At 45.8% G+C, this 20125-nt stretch overlaps 2 protein-coding genes across 2 annotated transcripts; one reads left to right on the forward strand and one right to left on the reverse strand.

Annotated features, from left to right (window-relative positions):
* Positions 1–10370: 10370 nt before the first annotated feature.
* On the reverse strand, positions 10371–11555 carry ARL14 (ARF like GTPase 14). Its single transcript, XM_083868616.1, has one exon. It carries the CDS (start codon positions 11436–11438, stop codon positions 10821–10823), a length of 618 nt encoding a protein of 205 aa, XP_083724742.1. The 5' UTR covers positions 11439–11555; the 3' UTR covers positions 10371–10820.
* Positions 11556–13783: 2228 nt separating this feature from the next.
* On the forward strand, positions 13784–19131 carry B3GALNT1 (beta-1,3-N-acetylgalactosaminyltransferase 1 (Globoside blood group)). Its single transcript, XM_083868799.1, has 2 exons — positions 13784–13863; positions 16994–19131. The coding sequence occupies exon 2, from the start codon at positions 17054–17056 to the stop codon at positions 18032–18034; it is 981 nt and encodes a 326-aa protein (XP_083724925.1). The 5' UTR covers positions 13784–13863; positions 16994–17053; the 3' UTR covers positions 18035–19131.
* Positions 19132–20125: the final 994 nt, after the last annotated feature.

Raw genomic sequence — 20125 nt, forward strand, 5'->3', positions numbered from 1 at the left:
AAAAAAAAAAAAAAAAAAAAAAGCTGCTACAGAAACTTTTAATTTTTTCTTGAAATAAGATAAACAGTATTGAAAGCAATAGAGAGATACACTTGCAGAGCAGAGGGGATGGTAATTTTGTCCCTACTTCAGAAATTTTACTTAGAAATTAATACCTTTGTGCCATAACTAGAAGAATTCTTTAGGGGGTATGTGTGTGTATATATATATACACATAGATTATATATATATGTGTATATATATATATATATATAGTCTCCACTCATTTTTAATGATTGGCAATGAACTCAGTGAAGTCTTCCATTGTAATTTTCCATGATACTTGATGAGAAAAGTTAAAGTTATGACAGGAGATGCAGCTTCCCAAGAGTGAAAATGAAGTCACCAAGTCCTGAGGAATATCAGGAAAGAGAACTTGGGAAAACACAACGACAATGATTTTTCAGACTATGAAGAACTATGTGTTTTATCTCTGGACACTTCCCAGAGGATGAGGCTTGGCTCTGGATAGTTCTCCAAAAAAATCCCCAAAAAGTGACAGGAGCTGAGTCACCACAGCCCCATCTGTTCCATAACTGTAGCAGTGATGTCACAGTGATATGAGGAAGATAAATTAGTTGTGGCTAATTAGTGCTGGTGATGTTCCATATCAGCATGGCTTGTCTAACAGTATATAAAGCATTTTGTCCCTGGATGGACAAAAATGACATTTTTTTGATACAGCTATTTACTTTTTTAAATGTAATGCAGATTTTCCATGTGGTAATGTTGCAGAAGACTATATAGAGATAATATTTTTTTAAAAATAGTCTCTTTAGTTAGTGTTCTGTTTCATTTACAGGCTGAGAGATTTAGGATTGTTCAGCCTAGAGAAGTGAGACCTCAGAGCCCCTTTCAGGCCCTAAAGGGGTTCCAGGAGAGCTGGAGAGGGACTTTGGACAAGGGATGGAGAGACAGGACACAGGGAATGGTTTTAAACTGGAAGGGCGTAGGTTTAGATTAGATATTAGGCACAAATTCTGTGATGAATAATGAAATTGGACTCTGGTACTACGTGTTCCATCCCTGCCCAGTGTTCAGAACTATGACTAGTAAAAAATACCCAGTGTGTAAGACCCAGCCTGGAATTTTATGAAAGGAAAGAAAACCCTTTTATTCCATCACCACCTTTTTTGTGTCTTTGTTACCCCAGACTTGCTCATGCCACCTCCCAGTGTCACCTCCCTGGGCACTGAGTGACCCCTTGGTGTGGCTGGAATTGGAAAGGCAGCACATCCTGCCCTGACTCAGAGCCCAAACCTGCCCCAGTGACCTCGCAGGGAAACCATCCCTCTGCTGCCCTTGGAAAAAGACTGACCCAGTCAAAAGGCTGAGCAACAACCTCATTCCTTTATGAGTAACCACTTGAAAATAACCGAGAATCACCCTGGAGAATCTTCCTCCAAATCCAGACCTGTCTGAAAATCACACTCCTGCACCACCGGGTCTGACACCCCATTTCTTTTCTGTGTAACTCCATGTAATAACATCCAAAACACGTTTTGCTCTTGCTAAATTATGAAGGAAGACAATCCTTCAGTGGTCTTTTGATCTGGTATCATCCAAAGAATAATTTATATTGTGGCTTCATTGTAGACATAATCAGAGATGAACTGAGTGCATTTTGTGTAACTGTAATCTAATTAAGCTGCTTGGCTCTCAGAAGAACAATTACCACACTATTTTTGTTTGATTTTACCTCAGGTCCACGGTGCAAAAACACTCAGAAAAACAGTTTTGAAGGATAGACCAGTTCCCCTCTGAATCCTTGATCCAGTGTCACTGGGCTGTCTTTAAAAAAACAAAACCCAAACAAACAATTGGATTTTTTGATTCTGAATGAGGTGTTTTTTTTTTTTTTACCAAATGTAGGTGCCTACAACATAATAAATTATGCATAAAACACAAATTTCTCATGGTGTGTTGCTGTTCAGACTTCATATGATGCTACAGAACAAAGCTCTGCTTCTTTGATATTTTTTTGCATATTTTTTAGCTTGAAAAATAATGATGCAAATATAAAGGTGGGAATTAGGCTCTGCTCGCCTTCCTATCCTTCAAGCGACAGATAGATTTGTTTTACAAAGAGTTTACATTTTGTTTACAACTCTCAATTTGTGAATTTTGCACCTCATTATGCAATTAGAAAGTGTTTAAATCTCAGCTTATCTTAAACACCTCTTTTGAGTAATAATATGAACTGACCTGAAAGCTTTTTCTAATCTATTAGTAAAAATATATAAAATATATTTACTAAATGTACACTTAGGTGAAATAAACTCCTGCTTTTCATAGCCCCATCTCCCTCCTATAAGGAACAAAAATGTTATGTAAAGCTGCAAAGATTTGTGTTACACACAGAAAAACACCCGTTAATCCCGGGGTTTATACAAATGGAATAGCTGGCATTAACAAAGAAGCAGCCCACTGCTGGGAAAGGATATTTTATAATAATCTTTCAGCTGGTGTGCAAACCCAGACTTTTGCAGGAGCCACGTTTGAAGGGGATTTTTGTTGGGAGTTGGCTGAGGTGCTTTGAATGAGAGCAGGAGTCAAAGATTTGGCCCACGGACACTGGAGCAGCTCTGCTGTCTCAGGGCTGTGCTCACACTCACTCAGGGGTTGCTGCCTTGTAGAGGGAACATTTTTATTCAAAAGCTGTGGAGTTCCTGTGCATGTTTCTCCTTGGGTTTAATTTAGAACCACTGGTTACACTGTATTTTGATGGGTTTTTTTTCACTATTTAGAGAAAAAGAAATATTTACACTTTGAGAAAAACACTCTTCAGTCGGGGTGGTACTCAAAAACTCACTTTTTAAAATCAGTTTCTTAAAGAGATGGACTGCACAAGCTTGAACTGGAAAATCAGCTTCAAATATTCCCAATATGACAGGACCCTATGCCTTTCCATTTCTAACCCTTTAATCCCCCTGTGTGGGTCACTGGACCCCTGGAGCTGCTCTGGCCCCTGTGGGATGTTAAGGCAGCCAAGGGCTGGTGGCACTGATTTAATTTGGGATCTCTCCCTCATTCCCTCTGTCCCTGGGCTCTGCTGTGTCCTCACAGCCTGAACGCTGCATCTGCCGTGGGATCTCCTCCCACAAGGCCTCTCTGAACGTGTAACACCCTCTCATGAGCACTTCTTTCTAGTTAAAGGCCTCTAGATATTTTTATTTATTTTATTTTTATTTTATTTAGGCTGCAGCAGAGGAGGGCACAGAGCGGGGGGAGTTCCCCTGGCTCCAGTGGCCCTTGGCTGATTCACATCAGCCCAACATCTGCTCCTGTGATGAGGAAATCAGCCCAGGGCTCCCACATGACACCGAGCAGGAGCCAGGCAGCTTCAAATGCCTGAGCAGAGCTCCAGAGCTGCCTCTGAGAGAGCACAGCCTGCTCTGGTCTCAGCCACTCTGCTTTAAATCACTTCTGATTTTGTGCTGCATTCAATTGGGGGGTCGCCTTTAATATACATTGATACCTTTCCTCCAGTTCAGCCTGTAAATGTTCTGGTTTTAATTCTGTTTTTAATGCGCTAAATCAGAGCTTTTGCAGATAAATTTATAGGTCATGACGTGACCATTGGCAAAAAATGTTCCTTGGTACCAGAGCTGGAGTAGATCCCAAAAATCCATCAGCTGCAAATAGCCCAAGCAGAAGAAGAGGAATCAATCCTCAATCAGCAGATTGTGGAGCTGCACTTCCCTGCTGGTGTCCCAGCTGCTTTGCCTTGCCAGCACAATTTCCTATTGAAGGAAAGGGAAGAAATTAATTTGAGATAAAAAAGTGAAGAAATGGTCACTGAAATGGGCCATGTCAAGATGCCCTGGCAGATCCAAGGTTTTTCCATGTTAAAACAAATTCTTGTAGCACTGCAGATGGTGGGACAGTTACAAAAATTCCTTCTGTCTCTGCTGGTTTGGGGTGAGTTCAATAATATTTCTATAAGGAAAGGAAAACTCATCTGGTGGCAGATGTGGGAACTCCACTATTCTGGATCCTGTTTCCCTTGACTTCAAGAAGGGAAGTTACTTTTCCATCCTTAATTCCTCAGGTTTCCAAAAGGAAGGCTGATCACTGGAGCTGTATTTGAAAAATTAATCTACACAACATGCTCAGATAATTAAATGGTGTGAGGTGTTAGGTGATGTGTTCCATGTTGTACACAGAAATATTGGTAGCATCACGAAAACAGAGACATTTTTGGGAGCATCTCAGATCGAAACTCTTATTTCTGGCTGTTAACACTTACAGGGAGCAGAGTTTAGCTCATAAAACAGCATCAAACCCAAGATGCAACAAAAATGTAAATGTCCAGATGCAGATTGCTATTGTCAGTGCTGTGTCTCAGGCTCATTTTGAAAGGAAACTTGAATACATGACTGAATAAGGAATTTTGAAAGGCTCGGGGCTCGGTATTGAGCAGAGAAATGAAAATACTCCAAGTTTGCATCTCTCTTTGTTCCGCTGTAATGGAGAAAATGAGTGCTCTGAGCAGCAGCACTAACGAGGCCCATTCTCCCAAGGCTCAGCACTGAGATCTCCTTGATTTTCTGCTGTCTGATAAATGATAATATTTCTGTTCAGCTTTTCTTTTGAGGGGGAATTACGGGCACGTAATTTTCCTGATTTACGCAGCATTTCAGCAGCTTCAGGAATCTGTGCCTCTGTCAGATCAATCCTTTCTTTGAATGCTCATTATTCCTCTTTATATTCAAATCTCACTTTAGTTATGAAATGGTAACCAGGGCTCTTCTAAACCAGAAAAAAAAAAAAAAAAAAAAAAAAAAGGGAATTCCAGTTTAGGAATCTGCTTGTTTGGGCAGTTTGGACATCACTCATTGTTATTTTCAGTGTCACAAAGTGAAACTTCATCATAATGCATTGATGAAAACGAATGTGGGCGCTATCAATTTAATTAATTAGAGCAGCAATTTAAATTTATATTTAATAAAGGGAAAATAATCTCTGAAAACAAACCCATCAGCGCTGTAATGAGTCAGATTTTGTTTAAAAAAACCCCGATTTTTAGCTGTGTGGTTTAAGCATCTCAGAGAGTTTGAATTTGCAAACCCGACAGTTTCGTTTTGGCGGGGCTGCAGGAAGCCTCACACACCACAAGATGTCTCAGCGAGGAAACACATTTTACACGAGCATCTTTTAATAATGTTACTCAATTTTCTGCTGTTTCCCTCGGGTTTTCCTTCGTGCTCGACAGGGGCTTTTCAGCACCACACGAGGAGCCAAAGCCTCTACAAATTGACCCCTTGGCGTGGGCAATAAATGGATATTTTAAATAATCGATGATCCAAATGACTCAGTGGAAAACCTTAAGTTTCAAAAAGGAAAGGCTCAGTGTAGGTGACAGCAAAGAAGTTTTCAATTTTCCCGTGTAGGTTAAATGGAAGAGTTATTTGAAATCGTAATTAATTTCCACAATGTTTGACCTTAATATGTTAAATATTTTTAACTATTCGTACTAACGAGTAATATTGTTTAGAGTTAGTGTAAGGAGACGTTTATTTGCAGAGGATTTTCTCCAAAGTTGCATCATCTTTGGGGCTTGATATTATTTTATCTATGAAACCACTGCCTTCAGTGTTGAACGTTCAGGGGGAGCACAGAGAAGTTCCCCCTGTGAGCACCAGGAGGGTTTGCACACATGAAATGTTCATTTTAAAAGAAGGGCAGCCTCAGCTTTTGCACCAGAGTGCAAACTTAATGGCTGGGAAGGGATATATATGTACTTCCTTTTTTTTTTTTTTTTTTTTTTTTGCTTTCTATTGCTTTGTGTATCTACAACACTCAGTACTTTGACCTGAGAATTTTCTCACTTATTTTTCTTTTCACTTCTCTTTTTCATGGTTGTTACTTTCGTTTGCTGTCGTTTATCTTCCCCCACTGACCCTCCTGATCAACTCCTTAAATTCTTCTTCTTTATATTCTTTATTCTTTATTTTTTTAAAATAATTCTTTAATAATTAAAGTTCTTTAGTAATTCTTTATTTTTTCACCTTTTCAGAGAATTCAAGCTGTGCAAATACCGATGGGCACATAAGAATTGTGTGACCACCAAACAGACACTTTAGGCAAATTAAACCTTTACTGTTAATCCTCAACGAAGGAAAAATCCATGAGAATTCAATCCAAAATTATTCCCTTGTGCTGGGAAAGGCATCCAGCTCCCATGAGGAGCCAGATATTAATTTATCATCTATTAATTAAGCTGATTGCAGAACACCTTTATGTTTTATGTTCCATCCAAACGATACGAGGGATTTTCACAGCGACCTGTAAGAAATAAAACTCCTCTGACTTCTTAAGGGAAGGTTGAGAGAGAGACTCAAATTCTTCAGTGATAAACGTGTGTGCTTTAGATAAAGTAACTGAAAACCATTGACTGGGGCACGGTTACCCTTTAACAGCCAAGCAGAATTTCACAGGAGATTGGCCTTTGTCTGGATCGATAAAATCGTTGCTGCTGTTCCCAACTGTAATTGCTGAAACCAAACAATATGACTGGCTCGGGTTTCACAGCCAGGTGGTTTATTAAAATCACAAAATTACTTATTTTTTTTTTTGCAAGTATTTGGCCAGAATCAGGATGATACAAGGCCTAGAAACTTCTCATTGGCCGGGCAAATGAAAAGGGTAAAACAAAGTAAAAACGAGTCAACAAAAGGTTAAAAAAAGGTAAAAAAAACCAGGACAAAAAGATGATCTTGCACCAATAAAAGCACCTTGTAAGACTAAAAGGGAGGAGATGACAAATATGGGGAGGAGAAGGAAATAATAAAAAATATTCATCAAAAGGCACGGCTCATAAAGCATTGTCAGGAGGTTTGCACACATCGTGGGAAAGGAGAGCTTTGAGCAAGGACCTGACAGAAAACAATGAAACGGGGCTGTAAAATGTCTTTGGGTCACTCCAAACCTGAGGAGTGGCTGAGGGCAAACCCAAAAACCTCAGGGGAAAATCTGATAAGGAGACCAGGGGAGGTGGCACTGCCACTGGAGAGGGACAAGGACAGGGGGAAAGCTCTGCTGGGAGGGGACACTGAGGTGCCAAGGCCCAAATTCCACAAACACATCAGGGATGAGCAGGAGCAGCACAGGAACACCGAGCACAGCTGTGGAACACAACATTTTGCCAAAATCCCCTCCCCTCAGAATGTGTCTGCACTCCTTACTGGCCACGAATTTCCATTTGCAAATGGTGCCTGCGGTGTGGTGTGTGCTGAGAGCCTCCACCCTCCAGAATTTACATCCCAAATGACACTGGGCTGGCTAATCCAGGCTGTGGGACGTGAGGAGATGGATGTCCAGAATCCAAACAGGATATCTGAGCTGATGAAAGTGGAGGAAGCCTGGTGTAGCAGCACAGAACTCAGCATGGCCTGTTCACCTGGGGGAAAAACAAAACCTGTTTAATGTGCACACAGCACAACCCTTTGCAGCACTTAGAACTTGTTTGACACAGGAAAGTCTTTCCTTGTCCAAAATGAGACGGCACAGAGACATTTTGATTATCACCAGTTGTCTGATACTGGAAAAGCCTTGTCCTGGATTCTTTAGACACTAAAGAATTCTCCTGGATTCTGAATGATTGGACAGTTGTCTCCCAGGCAAAGCAGGAGGCAGTGCTGCTATCCAAATTTGCCATGGTTTCTTCTGCTGCTCCACACCTTCCCTTAAAATGGCATTTCATCCCCATTTCACCCCATGTTCAATGAGCTCCATGAGTTATTCCTAAAGTCAGAACCCTCAATGTGACTTTAAACCACAGGGATCTTATCAAAGAATGGCCAACAGGACAGAGCCCCATCCTTGGTGTCTGTCAGATTTTAAATGGTCCCATCCAAACACATCTCCTCGAGAGGACACAGGGTCCTGCAGGCCTTGGGCTTCAGATCCTTCTCTTTTTGTGTTCCACTCATTTTCTCATGTTTACTCTTCTGCCAGCACAAAGGAACAGGGACAGCAAACCCTTTAAGGGCTATAAACCCTTTAAGGAATATGAGCAGACAAAGAAAAGTTTGAGCCCTTTAGCTACAGAACACCTGCAGTGCTTCTGCACAAGGCTGCCAGAATGCAGCAATTAAAACATAGAAAACAACAGGGTGAGCTGAGTAAAAAAATTCTCAGATTTGAAGCAAAATAAACATCTGACCCCAATAAACATCTGACCCCAACAAACATCTGACCCCATCTTCATCCCATGAAAAGCTTTCAGCTCCCAGACATCTGCTCCACTGCCTCAGGGCTCTTCAGATTCTGATTTCTCACCATCTCAAAGCATCCTAAAACCTTGAAAAATCCTAAAAGTTTTTTAGTGAGTAATCTGTAAAAATTCTAAATAATAAAACCAGCCAAACGTATCCAGGAACAAATGATCCCGCTGCTGTGGGCTGGATTTTAGCAGCAGTAAAATTCCTGAAACACCAAGGACAATTCTGCTCTTTGTGTTCAGACAAGCACTTTGAACTCTCTGAGCAAGAGGGAGCTGGAAAACACCTTTGGAACTCCCTGAGTATTGATTTCACCAGGGAACAGGTGATGGGATCAACAATTCCCAGACTTCTCTTGGGAGCACACAGCGCCCTGGGCTGAGCCTGTGCTCAGAGCTGAGCCACAATTCCCTTCCTCTGCACTTCCCTGCCCAGGCAACTTCCCAAAATCTGCTGAGTGTTCTTGGCTCCAGGTGGTTTGCAGCAGTGCATTCCATCTCTGCCTCATCCTCAGGAAGCTCCTGAGTGCTCTGCTGATCCAAGCACGATGGAAAAGCCCTGGAGCAGAGGAACTCATTAAGGCCTGGCTCTGGATTGATGTCCCTTGTCTCTCATGGAACATTTATCTCCCTGGGGATCAGTCTTTTTGTACCTTATCAGCCTTGTCTTTAAGGGGGCACTGGTGTGGTCACTTTTCTCTGTCTCACTGAGTTTTTTTTAAATTAAACTTTCAGGCATCTAATTCCTCTGAGAATTCCGTCTCTGAGCCAGCTTGACTGATTTATTTTAAACCTTTATAAAAGGATTCCAGAAGGTTGGGGTCTCCTCAGGCAGATATGACAGGCCTGCCTTCACTTCTCTGGGAAATCAAACCCTTAGAAAATGCAATTTTTAAATACTTGATATCCTATAAAGTGAATGGAATTGAGTTTATTCCTTTCCTTTGAAGCAAAATGTTAAACACTTCTTCAAGTTGATGTGAGTGTCATTTAGTGTAATTTGATAACCTGCAGAAGGGCCTGTGTGCCTGAGAGCTTATTCTCATTTTCAGCTGTATGAGTTGGTCTATTTTATGACTTTATTCCTCCCTTCAGAACTTGCTTCTTGGCTAATTAGAGACCCTGGTGCCCCCTCATTAAATCTCTCAGGAGTGTTTCTCCCCGAGGAAGTCCTGAGGCCACAGAACTAAATTCTGCTTTATAACACACACGTGAGTAGATTAAGAGAATTCACCCCACACCAGACACATCCAAGCGTTTATAAATGTATTGATATCAAATATCACATTTTTAAACTCTGAATTGTTTGCCTTGGAAGACCAACATTAATGACTTTTAAAGATCTTTTTAGGGACAGAAGATGATATTTGCTGTTGAGCCCAAATCATCAGAGCAGGCAATGAGAAATCCAGACACTTGCTCTGCTTTTAGCAAGAGTCTCAGCATGAGTCAGGATTTAGCTCCTGGTAATTAATTAGTCTCAGTATTAATAACAACTTCTATTGAGAAACTTCCCTTGGTTTACTATTTCAGCAAATCCACCGGATGATTTTTCTGGTTTTTAAATAACCCGTGCATGAGACAACAGGGTATGTCTGGGTGATTTTATTGCTGCTTCACCCTTTGATAACTTGACATTCCTGTCTGTTTGTTAGCAAGAATGAAACGTAAACTTCCCACTTCCCACCTATTTCCTTAGTGTAATCCTGAAACGAGAAAAACAGGAGCACAAGATGACCCCTGCCACAATTTTTCCAGAGCCCAGGACTGGAAAATCACCACAAAACCAGTGGGATTCAGCTCTCCCCTGAGTGAACTGAACCTCCTGTAAGGAGGACAGTCCAGCAGTGCAGGAACAAGGAGAAGTTGCAATAATGAGGAACAAGCAGCACGTGGATATCTGGGACAAGCTGTCTGGGACAGCACTGCAGCTCTGTCTGGGGCGGGGTGAGGAGCTCATCCTGCTCCTCACAACCTCTCTGCAGCAGTTGTTCCTAGAATGCAGGAACAGACAAATTCTCTTGTACATAACTAAGAGTTCAAGCCCTCACCCCACTCTGTTTTCAAATGAGAAACACATCCATGGAGCATCTATTACAGACCAGAATTTGATCACTGCTGACCAAATGACTTGGCTGGTTTAATCTTGAAAAAAATACATTTGAATCTTCATTTAATTTAAGCCACTTAAACAGTGCTCACCTATTTTATTTCCATGTGCCCGACTGCCCCTTTCTCATCATTCAACTCGAATAACCCCAATAAAAAAATAATAAGAAAATGCTACAGAGTCCTATCTCAGGTACGAGATGTCCTATGAGGTATATCAAATATCTACAGGTAGAACAGTAGAGTTTAATATTGTCAAAGTCCTTTATAAATATTTATGTATAAAAGTTCTTCAGAATCCAGTATTCCCATATTTAATCTGTCCAACAAAATACGTTAAGAGTCACCAGAAGTGGATGATAGAAATCCTTGAAAGGATTTTATGTATAAAAGTTCTTCGGGATCCAGTATTTCCAAGTTTAATCTGTCCAACAAGAAAATACAAATGTTAAGAGTCACTAGAAGTGGATGACAGGAATCCCTGACAGGCATTGAGTTCCTTGAGGGTGGTGAAGGTCTCCTTTGACTTGCTGTACTGCCTGGCAAAGGTGGCCACTCTCTGGAAAGCTTCTGCCAGCCCCTGGCCCGTGATGGCACAGCAGGGCTGCACGTACCAGTTCCTGTCACTGCAGTACTTCTTCATCTTGAACCTCCTGGTGATGTCCTCGGCGTTCAGAGCTCCGGGCAGGTCCTGCTTGTTGGCCAGCACCACCACAGGGACGTTTTTCATGGAGTCACTCTTTAAAATGAGCTCAAATTCCCTCCTGGATTCCTCCAGCCGGCGCTTGTCAGAGCTGTCCACCACGTAGAGCAGCGCGTGGGTGCCTTCCAGGAAATTGCTCCAGAGCTCTCTCATTTTCTTCTGCCCTCCAACATCCCAGAATGTCAGTGTGAAGCCTTTCCCTGCGTCAATCATGTCCACATTAAAGCCAATGGTTGGCATTGTTAGAAAAGCATCTTTGTACCTGAACTTGTAGAGCAGCGTGGATTTCCCCGCAGAATCCAAGCCCAGCATCAGGATGTTGGTTCTCTTCCCTGAGGAGGCCTTGGCGTTCTGGAGGCCCATTTATCCCGGGGATTTCTCTATTCCAGGGAGATTCCCCCTTTCCCTGGGGCTGATTTGTGTGGCTGCCTTCCTTCCCCTGTCCTGGGGTGAAGCACAGGCAGTGAGGGAGAAGAGGCAGCTGCGAGCTCTGGAGCAGTCCAACCTCTGTGCAAACACACACACGCCGCTTTTATCGGCCTGATAAGGAGCCAGGAGGCTTCGGAAGGTGCAGAGCTCCGTGCCAAGCCTGTGGGTGGGACTGGGATGAGTAAGAGCAGCCCCAGGGGCACAGGCACAAAGGTTACAGGCTGTTTGAACAGCCACGCTCCCGGCACCTGCAGCCTGATCCGTGGCCAGCTCCTGTCTCCTCTCCCCTGAGCATCCACAGCCATCTGGGGAAAAAAAAAAAAAATGAGATGCGAACACAAGCAATGGAGAGGGGAGATTGAAGATTTAAGGTTTGTCCATACTTAGGAAGCCACAAAATGAGCGGGTAGATGATTTATTGGTGTGTCTCATCTCCCACAAGCTGATCTTAGTTGATCTCCAGTGTGACTTGCAGCCCATGGACTCAATCAAGCCCTAAGAGAACTCCAGTAAAACTGGGCTCTGCTCTGAGCAGCTGCCCCAGGGACTCCTCTGCCAGGGCTGTAAACTCAGGGAGTTTGTTTAGGTTGTTCGTGGATGAGTTTAACTGCACCCCACAGGGTGGAGACTAAATACAGACTTTATGGTCTGGTCATCACTGAGATCCTGCTGCCTCAAATTAAAAATTCCTGTTACCTTCATTTCACTCTTCTCCATGGTTGCCCAATGAAGATTTCCTCCAGAAAAAGGTCAAGAAGTGAAGAAATAACTGAGTCTTGATATTTTATTTTTTTTTTTGGCCAACATTCCAAGCAGTAGAATAAAACAAGAGGAGAATAGAAAATTTAGTCAGCTATTAATGAATTCCTATTGACTGCTCATTTTTCTGATAGTGGATGCACACCTGGCTGCTCTGACACATCCTGAGCACTGCAGGAGTTGCCCTTACACCCAGGAAACCATTTCTCTTTGCCTCAGAGAGTCCAGAATCAGCAAAAAGATGCAAAGGTCTTGTGGTCAAAACGAGCTGCTGACTGATAGAGCAATCATTTCGATAATTACGACATTGGTTGCGTAAAATCTGCCTCAGCCCTGACAGACAAGTTATAATCTGGTTTCTCTGGAGGCTGAAAGGGTTAGACTGGGGGTAACAAGAGATGACAGTGACACACTCACTGCTGTATGTTTTTGATATTAATAACATGGATGGATTATGTGTGGAGCAGGTCAGGATGTGTTAAACCAGGGGGGAAAAGTGCATTTGTTTCTAAATAAATGGACATGAATGAATTGCAAGATGGGGAGGCAGCAAACTGCAAACCACAGGGGTTAACACATCAAATGGATCAGATGCAATTCCAATAAAATGTGGGTATCTTGGGCAAGGCAGGGATGGATGGTTTGGAGATCACTCACAGTTCTGTGCTCTGTGTGTGCTCCACCTGTGCTGGGTGTTTATGGTCACAACTGTTACTCCCTCCAGCAGCCCTCAGCTCAGAGCAGGGACCAGCAGAGCCTGACGTTTTATGAGGTGATTTGTGTGGGCCTCTGCAGGTTCCTGACTGTGCCAGAGTGCAGAGCCAGAGCTCGTGATCCAGAGCTGCTCCCACTGAGGATTCCCAGAGCTACTTCTGGTAAGGATTCCCAGAGCTGCTCCAGGTAAGGAGTCCCAGATCTGCTCCCACTGAGGATTCTGTGCACTGCTCCAGGTCAGAATTCCCTGCACTGCTCCCAGTAAGAATTCCCTGCACTGCTCCCAGTGAGGATTTCCAGATCTCCCACTGAGGATGCTCTGCACTGCTCCCAGTGATTCCCTGCACTGCTCCCAGTGAGGATTGCAGAGCTATTCCCACTGAGGATTCCCTGCACTGTTCCCACTGCGAATTCCCAGATCTGCTCCCAGTGAAGAACCGCTGCACTGGTCCCCATGAGGATTCCCAGATCTCCCAGTGAGGATCCCCTACACTGCTCCCACTGAGGATCCCAGCGCTGTGTTTGCCCTGCCAGGCCGGGACTGTCCCGCCTGTGTCCAGTTCACCTTCCATCTCCCCTGCAGAACCCAGAGGCACAAATCCCCCCAGGGAGCGCTGATTTAGCCCCGACTGCCCAGTGACCCTTCCCTAAACTGAACAGCTTCACCCCAAACCCCGCACGCTCCCCGTGCGGGCGAGAATAAACCCCGAGGGGTGATGGATGGACTAACTCAGCAGCGAATCCTCTCCGGGGGCACCGGCACGGCCGGGCAGGAAGGGGAGGAGGTTCCGCCGCCTCTGCCCGGCCTTTGCTCTCTCGGCTGCCGGGGAAGGCGCGGAGGAGAGCGGGGAGCGGGGAACAGGAGCGGCTCCTGCCCGGGGACACGGTAATGGGGATGGGGAATGGGGTGGGGAGAGGGATGGGGAATGGGAATGGGATGGGCACGGGGAATGGGATGGGGAAGGGAAGGGAAGGGAGAGCGGGGACTCGGCCCGGGTGGAGCGAGGTGCGGGAGGAGGGAAGTGCCGGCCGAGCCCGGGCGTTGCTGGGCAGCGCGGCTGGGACAGAAACACCAGAGAAGCGGCTCGGAGCGGGTCCGTGGGCTCGGCAGAGGGCGGCACAGCCCCTCGCAGGCAGGCATCCCTCTATCCCTCCATCCATCCATCCCTCCATCCCTCCCTCCATCCATCCATCCATCCATCCATCCATCCATCCATCCATCCATCCATCCCTCCCTCCATCCATCCATCCATCCATCCCTCCATCCCTCCATCCATCCATCCCTCCATCCCTCCATCCATCCCTCCATCCCTCCATCCATCCCTCCATCCATCCATCCATCCATCCATCCATCCCTCCATCCCTCCATCCCTCCATCCCTCCATCCATCCCTCCATCCATCCATCCCTCCATCCCTCCATCCATCCATCCCTCCATCCATCCATCCATCCCTCCATCCATCCATCCATCCATCCATCCATCCATCCATCCCTCCATCCATCCATCCCTCCATCCATCCATCCATCCATCCATCCATCCATCCATCCATCCCTCCATCCATCCATCCATCCATCCCTCCATCCATCCATCCATCCCTCCATCCATCCATCCATCCATCCATCCATCCCTCCATCCCTCCATCCCTCCATCCCTCCATCCATCCCTCCATCCATCCATCCATCCATCCATCCCTCCATCCATCTCTTCCTGCCAGGAAAGGGACACCAGGGATGGTTTGGGCAGCCTCCAGTGAGAGGGAGTCACTGCTAAAGGTCCTTTCAATGAAAAGCTTTAAAGTTTTGTTGTGTTAGAGCATCACGACCTGGGATCTTGCGAAACTGCCTCTAGTTTCGATTGTTTTTAAAGATAAAATCGTTCAATCAGTGGCTGCTTTGGGCTGGAAGGACATTAAATATTATCTCGTGTGTAGGGACACCTCTCACAGAGGCTCCAGACCTTATTTCCAAATTATTTCTGCTGGTACCTTTAAAAACCATTTATTTTCCTATCCACCTGTTATTACGGTATTTTAAAATCATTATCTTGGACTATTGGTTATTATAATTAGTAATCTTTAATGAAAATGAGAATATCTCACCTTTTTCCTGCCAAGCACGTCCACACTCCACCTGTGTGGGAGATGGATTTAATCCCTGTGGAGCATTCTGAGCCTTGCATTTATTTCAAAGTTCACCAGTTTTATCTGCTGGCACAATCTCAGCCTGGGGGAAAATGAAAGCAAAGCCCTGCAAGGAGCTGCTGTTCACAAGTGGAAGGGAAAAAATTCCAGCAAAAAGTCTGGAAGTGGAGGAGGAGCTGGAAGGGGCTGCACCTGCACCGTGGCTGAGCAAACCTCAACTTCTTCACTTGGCTTTAAGCACTTGAAATGGGAGAAGGTGGGGATTTATTTCCCTGGGTGCCCTGAAGGAGCTGAATTGGTGTTGATTTCCCCAGATTTTTCCTTCTGTAGCAGGTCAGGATTTGTCTCCAGTTTTGTTGGTCACGGTCTCATGAAATCAGGGTTTTCTTCTTCTAAAGAATCAAAACATTTAAAATATTTTTTTTCCATTAGACAGCCAAGAACTGATCAAACGGATCAGATTTCACTGAGATGCTTTAAAGTTCATAATCAAAAATATTATTGATCTGATATCAAATAATAAACACTGATACATAACTTAGGTTATTTTCCTCCAGTATGTATTTTCCTACTGTCCACTGAAAGTCAGGTTGATGCATAAAAAGAGAAGATTCCTGTGAGTTAATTACTGATTTTGAGAGGAATCAGTCCAAAATTCTTCTATTTAAATGCTTTATATAATTTTTTTTAAAATCCATTTTAAGGCATTGTTGGTGAAATGTTCTCCAAATGCTTCCTTTAAAGGATGATTAATTTAAAATCAGATCTTACACAGAAACCTGAGGCAGGTGGGCTCTGGAAAATCAAATTCCCCTGGATTCCAGAGTGCTGTTCTGGAGGTTGGATTTATTTGTCAAACATAAAACATTTATGAGCCCTGTGGTGATATTTTTGAGGACAAAGAGTAATTAATTGTGCTGTAAAATCCAAACCTTCAATCATCCTGACTGTGTCTTTATCCTGCTCGTGCAGGATAAATATTATTACTGCAAACATCAGAAACCGTGTGGAATTCCCACAGTTGGGCACTGGAATTAAATTTGGCTTAAAGGTGTCTAAAATAGATGCTTGAGCACGTGTGGTTTTAAGGAAATACAGTGAAATCAAGGAAATACAGTGAATTTAAGGAAATACAGTGAATTGGAGGGTACAGGCCTGGGGGGCTGGTGTTAAACTGAGTTTTGTGAGGATTTATCCATTGGAATCTCTGACCTGGCATTGACATTAACTGACAGAGGCTTCAGCACCAATTCCACGGGGGTTTGGAAGGCCCTGCTGTGGATTTGTGTCCCTCAAATCCCAAAATTACCTGGCTGATGGTAAAAATGGCCACGATTTTGGTCACAAACGGCTTCAGCACATCGCTTGGTTTGAGGAAGTTGGTTTTTACCTTCCCTCCTCCCCCTCAGAAGCAGCAGCTGCTCAAGCCTTGAATGAAAATGAAATATTTGCTCGTATTTCTGCTTTCTTGTCCCATGTGCTCATGCAAATCACACTTCCTGTCTGAGGAAACTCTGAGGCCTCTGAGCATCCATTTCCTGAGCATTTGTTGGACTTTGTGCACTGTGTCCTGTCCTTGAGGTGGAGTCGGGTCAGAGACACTCCAGAGATCCATCCCTGGGACCTTGGAGTGGGATCAGCTGGGGATCAGCTCTGTGCAGGGGGGATTTATTGGGATTTCCGTGAGCTGTCAATGCAAACCCTCCTGGGCAGTGGCTCCGTGTCCTGCTGCCATCCATGGGATGAGGATCAGGATCAGGGATGGATCAGGAATGCTTGGATTGGCTGATACCACAGCACAATTCCAGCCAGCACAAGGAGAAGGAAATGTCTGACCCACACCCCTCTGAATTCCTCTTTCCCCTTTCCCTTTCAGGCAGGATGCTGCTCCAGGACTCGTGGAACGGATTCTGAGGGGCACCAGCAGATCCCGACCATGACGCCGGTGGGCACCTGGTACAGGAGATCCTTGAAAGGGATTTTCCTGTTGCTGCTGGTGTTTTCCCTGAGCACCATGTGGTACATCACCCTCTCCTCCAGGGCTGGCCTGCAGAACCTGAACGTGCTCTACTTCTACGAGTACGAGCCCGTGTACCGGCAGCCGCGCCCCTTCACGCTGCGCGAGCGCCGCGGCTGCGCCGACGCCGACCCTTTCCTGGTCATCCTGGTGGCCTCCAGGCCCGGGGACGTGAAGGCCAGACAGGCCATCAGGACGAGCTGGGCCTCCCGGGATTCCTGGTGGGGCCAGAGGGTCCTCACCCTGTTCCTGCTGGGGCAGGACACGCACAGGGAGGACGCGGCCGCGGCGCTGTCGGTGGAGGATGAGAGCCTCCTCTACGGGGACATCCTCCGCCAGGATTTCGTGGACACCTACAACAACCTCACCCTGAAGACCATCATGGCCTTCCAGTGGCTCTCTGAGTTCTGCTCCAACGCCAGGTTCTTCATGAAAACTGACGTCGACGTTTTCATCAACACTCCCAACCTGGTGAAGCTCCTGCTGCAGCTGAACTCCTCGGAGAACGTTTTCACTGGGTATCCCTTCATTGACAACTTGGCCTACAGAGGCTTGAACAAAAAAAACTTCATCTCCTATGAGGAATATCCCTTCAAGTTCTATCCTCCCTACTGCAGCGGGCTGGGATACATCCTGGATGGAAAACTGGCTCTGAGGACTTACGAGCTGATGGGCCACGTCAAACCCGTCAAATTTGAGGATGTTTATGTGGGGATTTGCTTGAATATACTCCAAGTCAACATCACTATTCCAGAAGGTCCAGAACAGTTCTTTCTCTACAAAATCAACTTTGATGTCTGTAAGTACAGGCATCTGATTGCAGTTCATGGCCTCACATCAAGTGAGCTGGTCCAGTTTTGGCAGGATTTGTCATCCGACACTTCAAAAACTTGCCTTTGATGGTGGATTTATTTAGAAACTTCACTTTGGTGTAAGAGTGGCCTCTGGAGCTGACTCTGACTGCTGGGGCAGCATTTCTCTGGGGCATTCCAACCCTTCTCAATACAAACAGGGATTCCTAAAGCACCTTTCCATTTTCCACACCCAGAGGGTACCTTGGAATGTTCTGTCCCCTCTGCCTCTGCTGCCTTTTCCATGTGCTGGTGGGATTTACCCCCGGGAATCTTCTGGAATGTACAAAATACCACCAAGGAAAGATGTTTATGCCAAGAAAGCAGCTTTGAGGATGATTCCCAACTTCCTGCCTGGATTGTTTTTTTATTGTTTTATTGCCACACTCCATCCATTATTTCACTCTCCATCCATTATTTCACTCTCCATCCATTATTTCTTCTCTGCCCAGCAGGAAATTTAACCCAACCCAACCTTTTTTTTTCTGTGAAAGCCTCCTGAGAGTGTCACACGTTGGTATTTAAATGTGTCACCTCCACGAGGCTTCCAGGAGTGTTCCCAGCCTGGGGATCCTGTGGGATCTGCAGGAGTGATGGGAAATGCTGGGAATGTGCTGCACTTTGTGTGTCCACATTAAATGGAATGGCTTTGGCGCCTCTGCTTTTGGACATCCCAAAACCATTGGGCTCATCAATCCCCCGCCCCTCTGTGTCTCTGTGTGTGTTTGATGCATCCCAGGAGTTTTGGAACCCTGTGGGGGAAGATGAAAAATCATTTCTGTTGTGATTTATGTCTTGATTCTAAATGAGAGTTTTTTTGATCCAATTGTAAAACGCGAGAATAAATAAATTCCCCCGTTGATTCTTTAAAGAAGAGCCAGCTGTGCCCTGTGTGTAAAGACCGGTTTTTAATCACTTTATTCATATCAGCAAGGCCCAGTTTTCAGTAGTTTACACTTCTAATGGACAAAGATACAGAGTTTGCAGTTGCATGAACAGGATTAACCTGGACACATCCACGACACGGGGGGAGAGACCACGGAGACGTCCTGGCCCCGCTGCCAGGGCTCCCCCTTGGGCTGGGACAACCCCACGGCCCTTGTCTCTCTGAGACAAACCAGGGGGGGCCCAGACCCCCAGGAGAAGGGCTGAGGGCTCAGAAGGGCTGAGAGATCAGCAGGGTCTCCAGGAGAAGGGCTGAGGGCTCAGCAGATCTCCAGGAGAAGGGCTGAGGATCAGCAGGATCTCCAGGAGAAGGGCTGAGGGATCAGCAGGACCCCCAGAAGGGCTGAGAGCTCAGCAGATCCCCAGGAGAAGGGCTGGGGGCTCAGCAGATCCCCAGGAGAAGGGCTGAGGGCTCAGCAGATCTCCAGGAGAAGGGCTGAGGATCAGCAGGATCTCCAGGAGAAGGGCTGAGGATCAGCAGATCTCCAGGAGAAGGGCTGGGATCCCCAGGAGAAGGGCTGAGGATCAGCAGGACCCCCAGAAGGGCTGAGGGATCAGCAGATCTCCAGGAGAAGGGCTGAGGATCAGCAGATCTCCAGGAGAAGGGCTGAGGGCTCAGCAGATCTCCAGGAGAAGGGCTGGGATCCCCAGGAGAAGGGCTGAGAGCTCAGCAGATCCCCAGGAGAAGGGCTGAGGGATCAGCAGATCCCCAGGAGAAGGGCTGAGGGATCAGCAGATCTCCAGGAGAAGGGCTGGGATCCCCAGGAGAAGGGCTGAGAGCTCAGCAGATCCCCAGGAGAAGGGCTGAGGGATCAGCAGGACCCCCAGGAGAAGGGCTGAGATCTCCAGGAGAAGGGCTGAGGGATCAGCAGATCTCCAGGAGAACGGCTGAGATCTCCAGGAGAAGGGCTGAGGATCAGCAGGATCTCCAGGAGAAGGGCTGAGGATCAGCAGATCTCCAGGAGAAGGGCTGAGGATCAGCAGATCTCCAGGAGAAGGGCTGAGGATCAGCAGATCTCCAGGAGAAGGGCTGAGAGCTCAGCAGATCCCCAGGAGAAGGGCTGAGGGATCAGCAGATCTCCAGGAGAAGGGCTGGGATCCCCAGGAGAAGGGCTGAGGATCAGCAGGACCCCCAGAAGGGCTGAGGGCTCAGCAGATCCCCAGGAGAAGGGCTGAGAGCTCAGCAGATCCCCAG

Source organism: Zosterops lateralis, assembly GCF_965231275.1.
Source record: "Zosterops lateralis genome assembly, chromosome: 10".
In the NCBI taxonomy this organism is placed as follows: Eukaryota; Metazoa; Chordata; class Aves; order Passeriformes; family Zosteropidae; genus Zosterops; species Zosterops lateralis.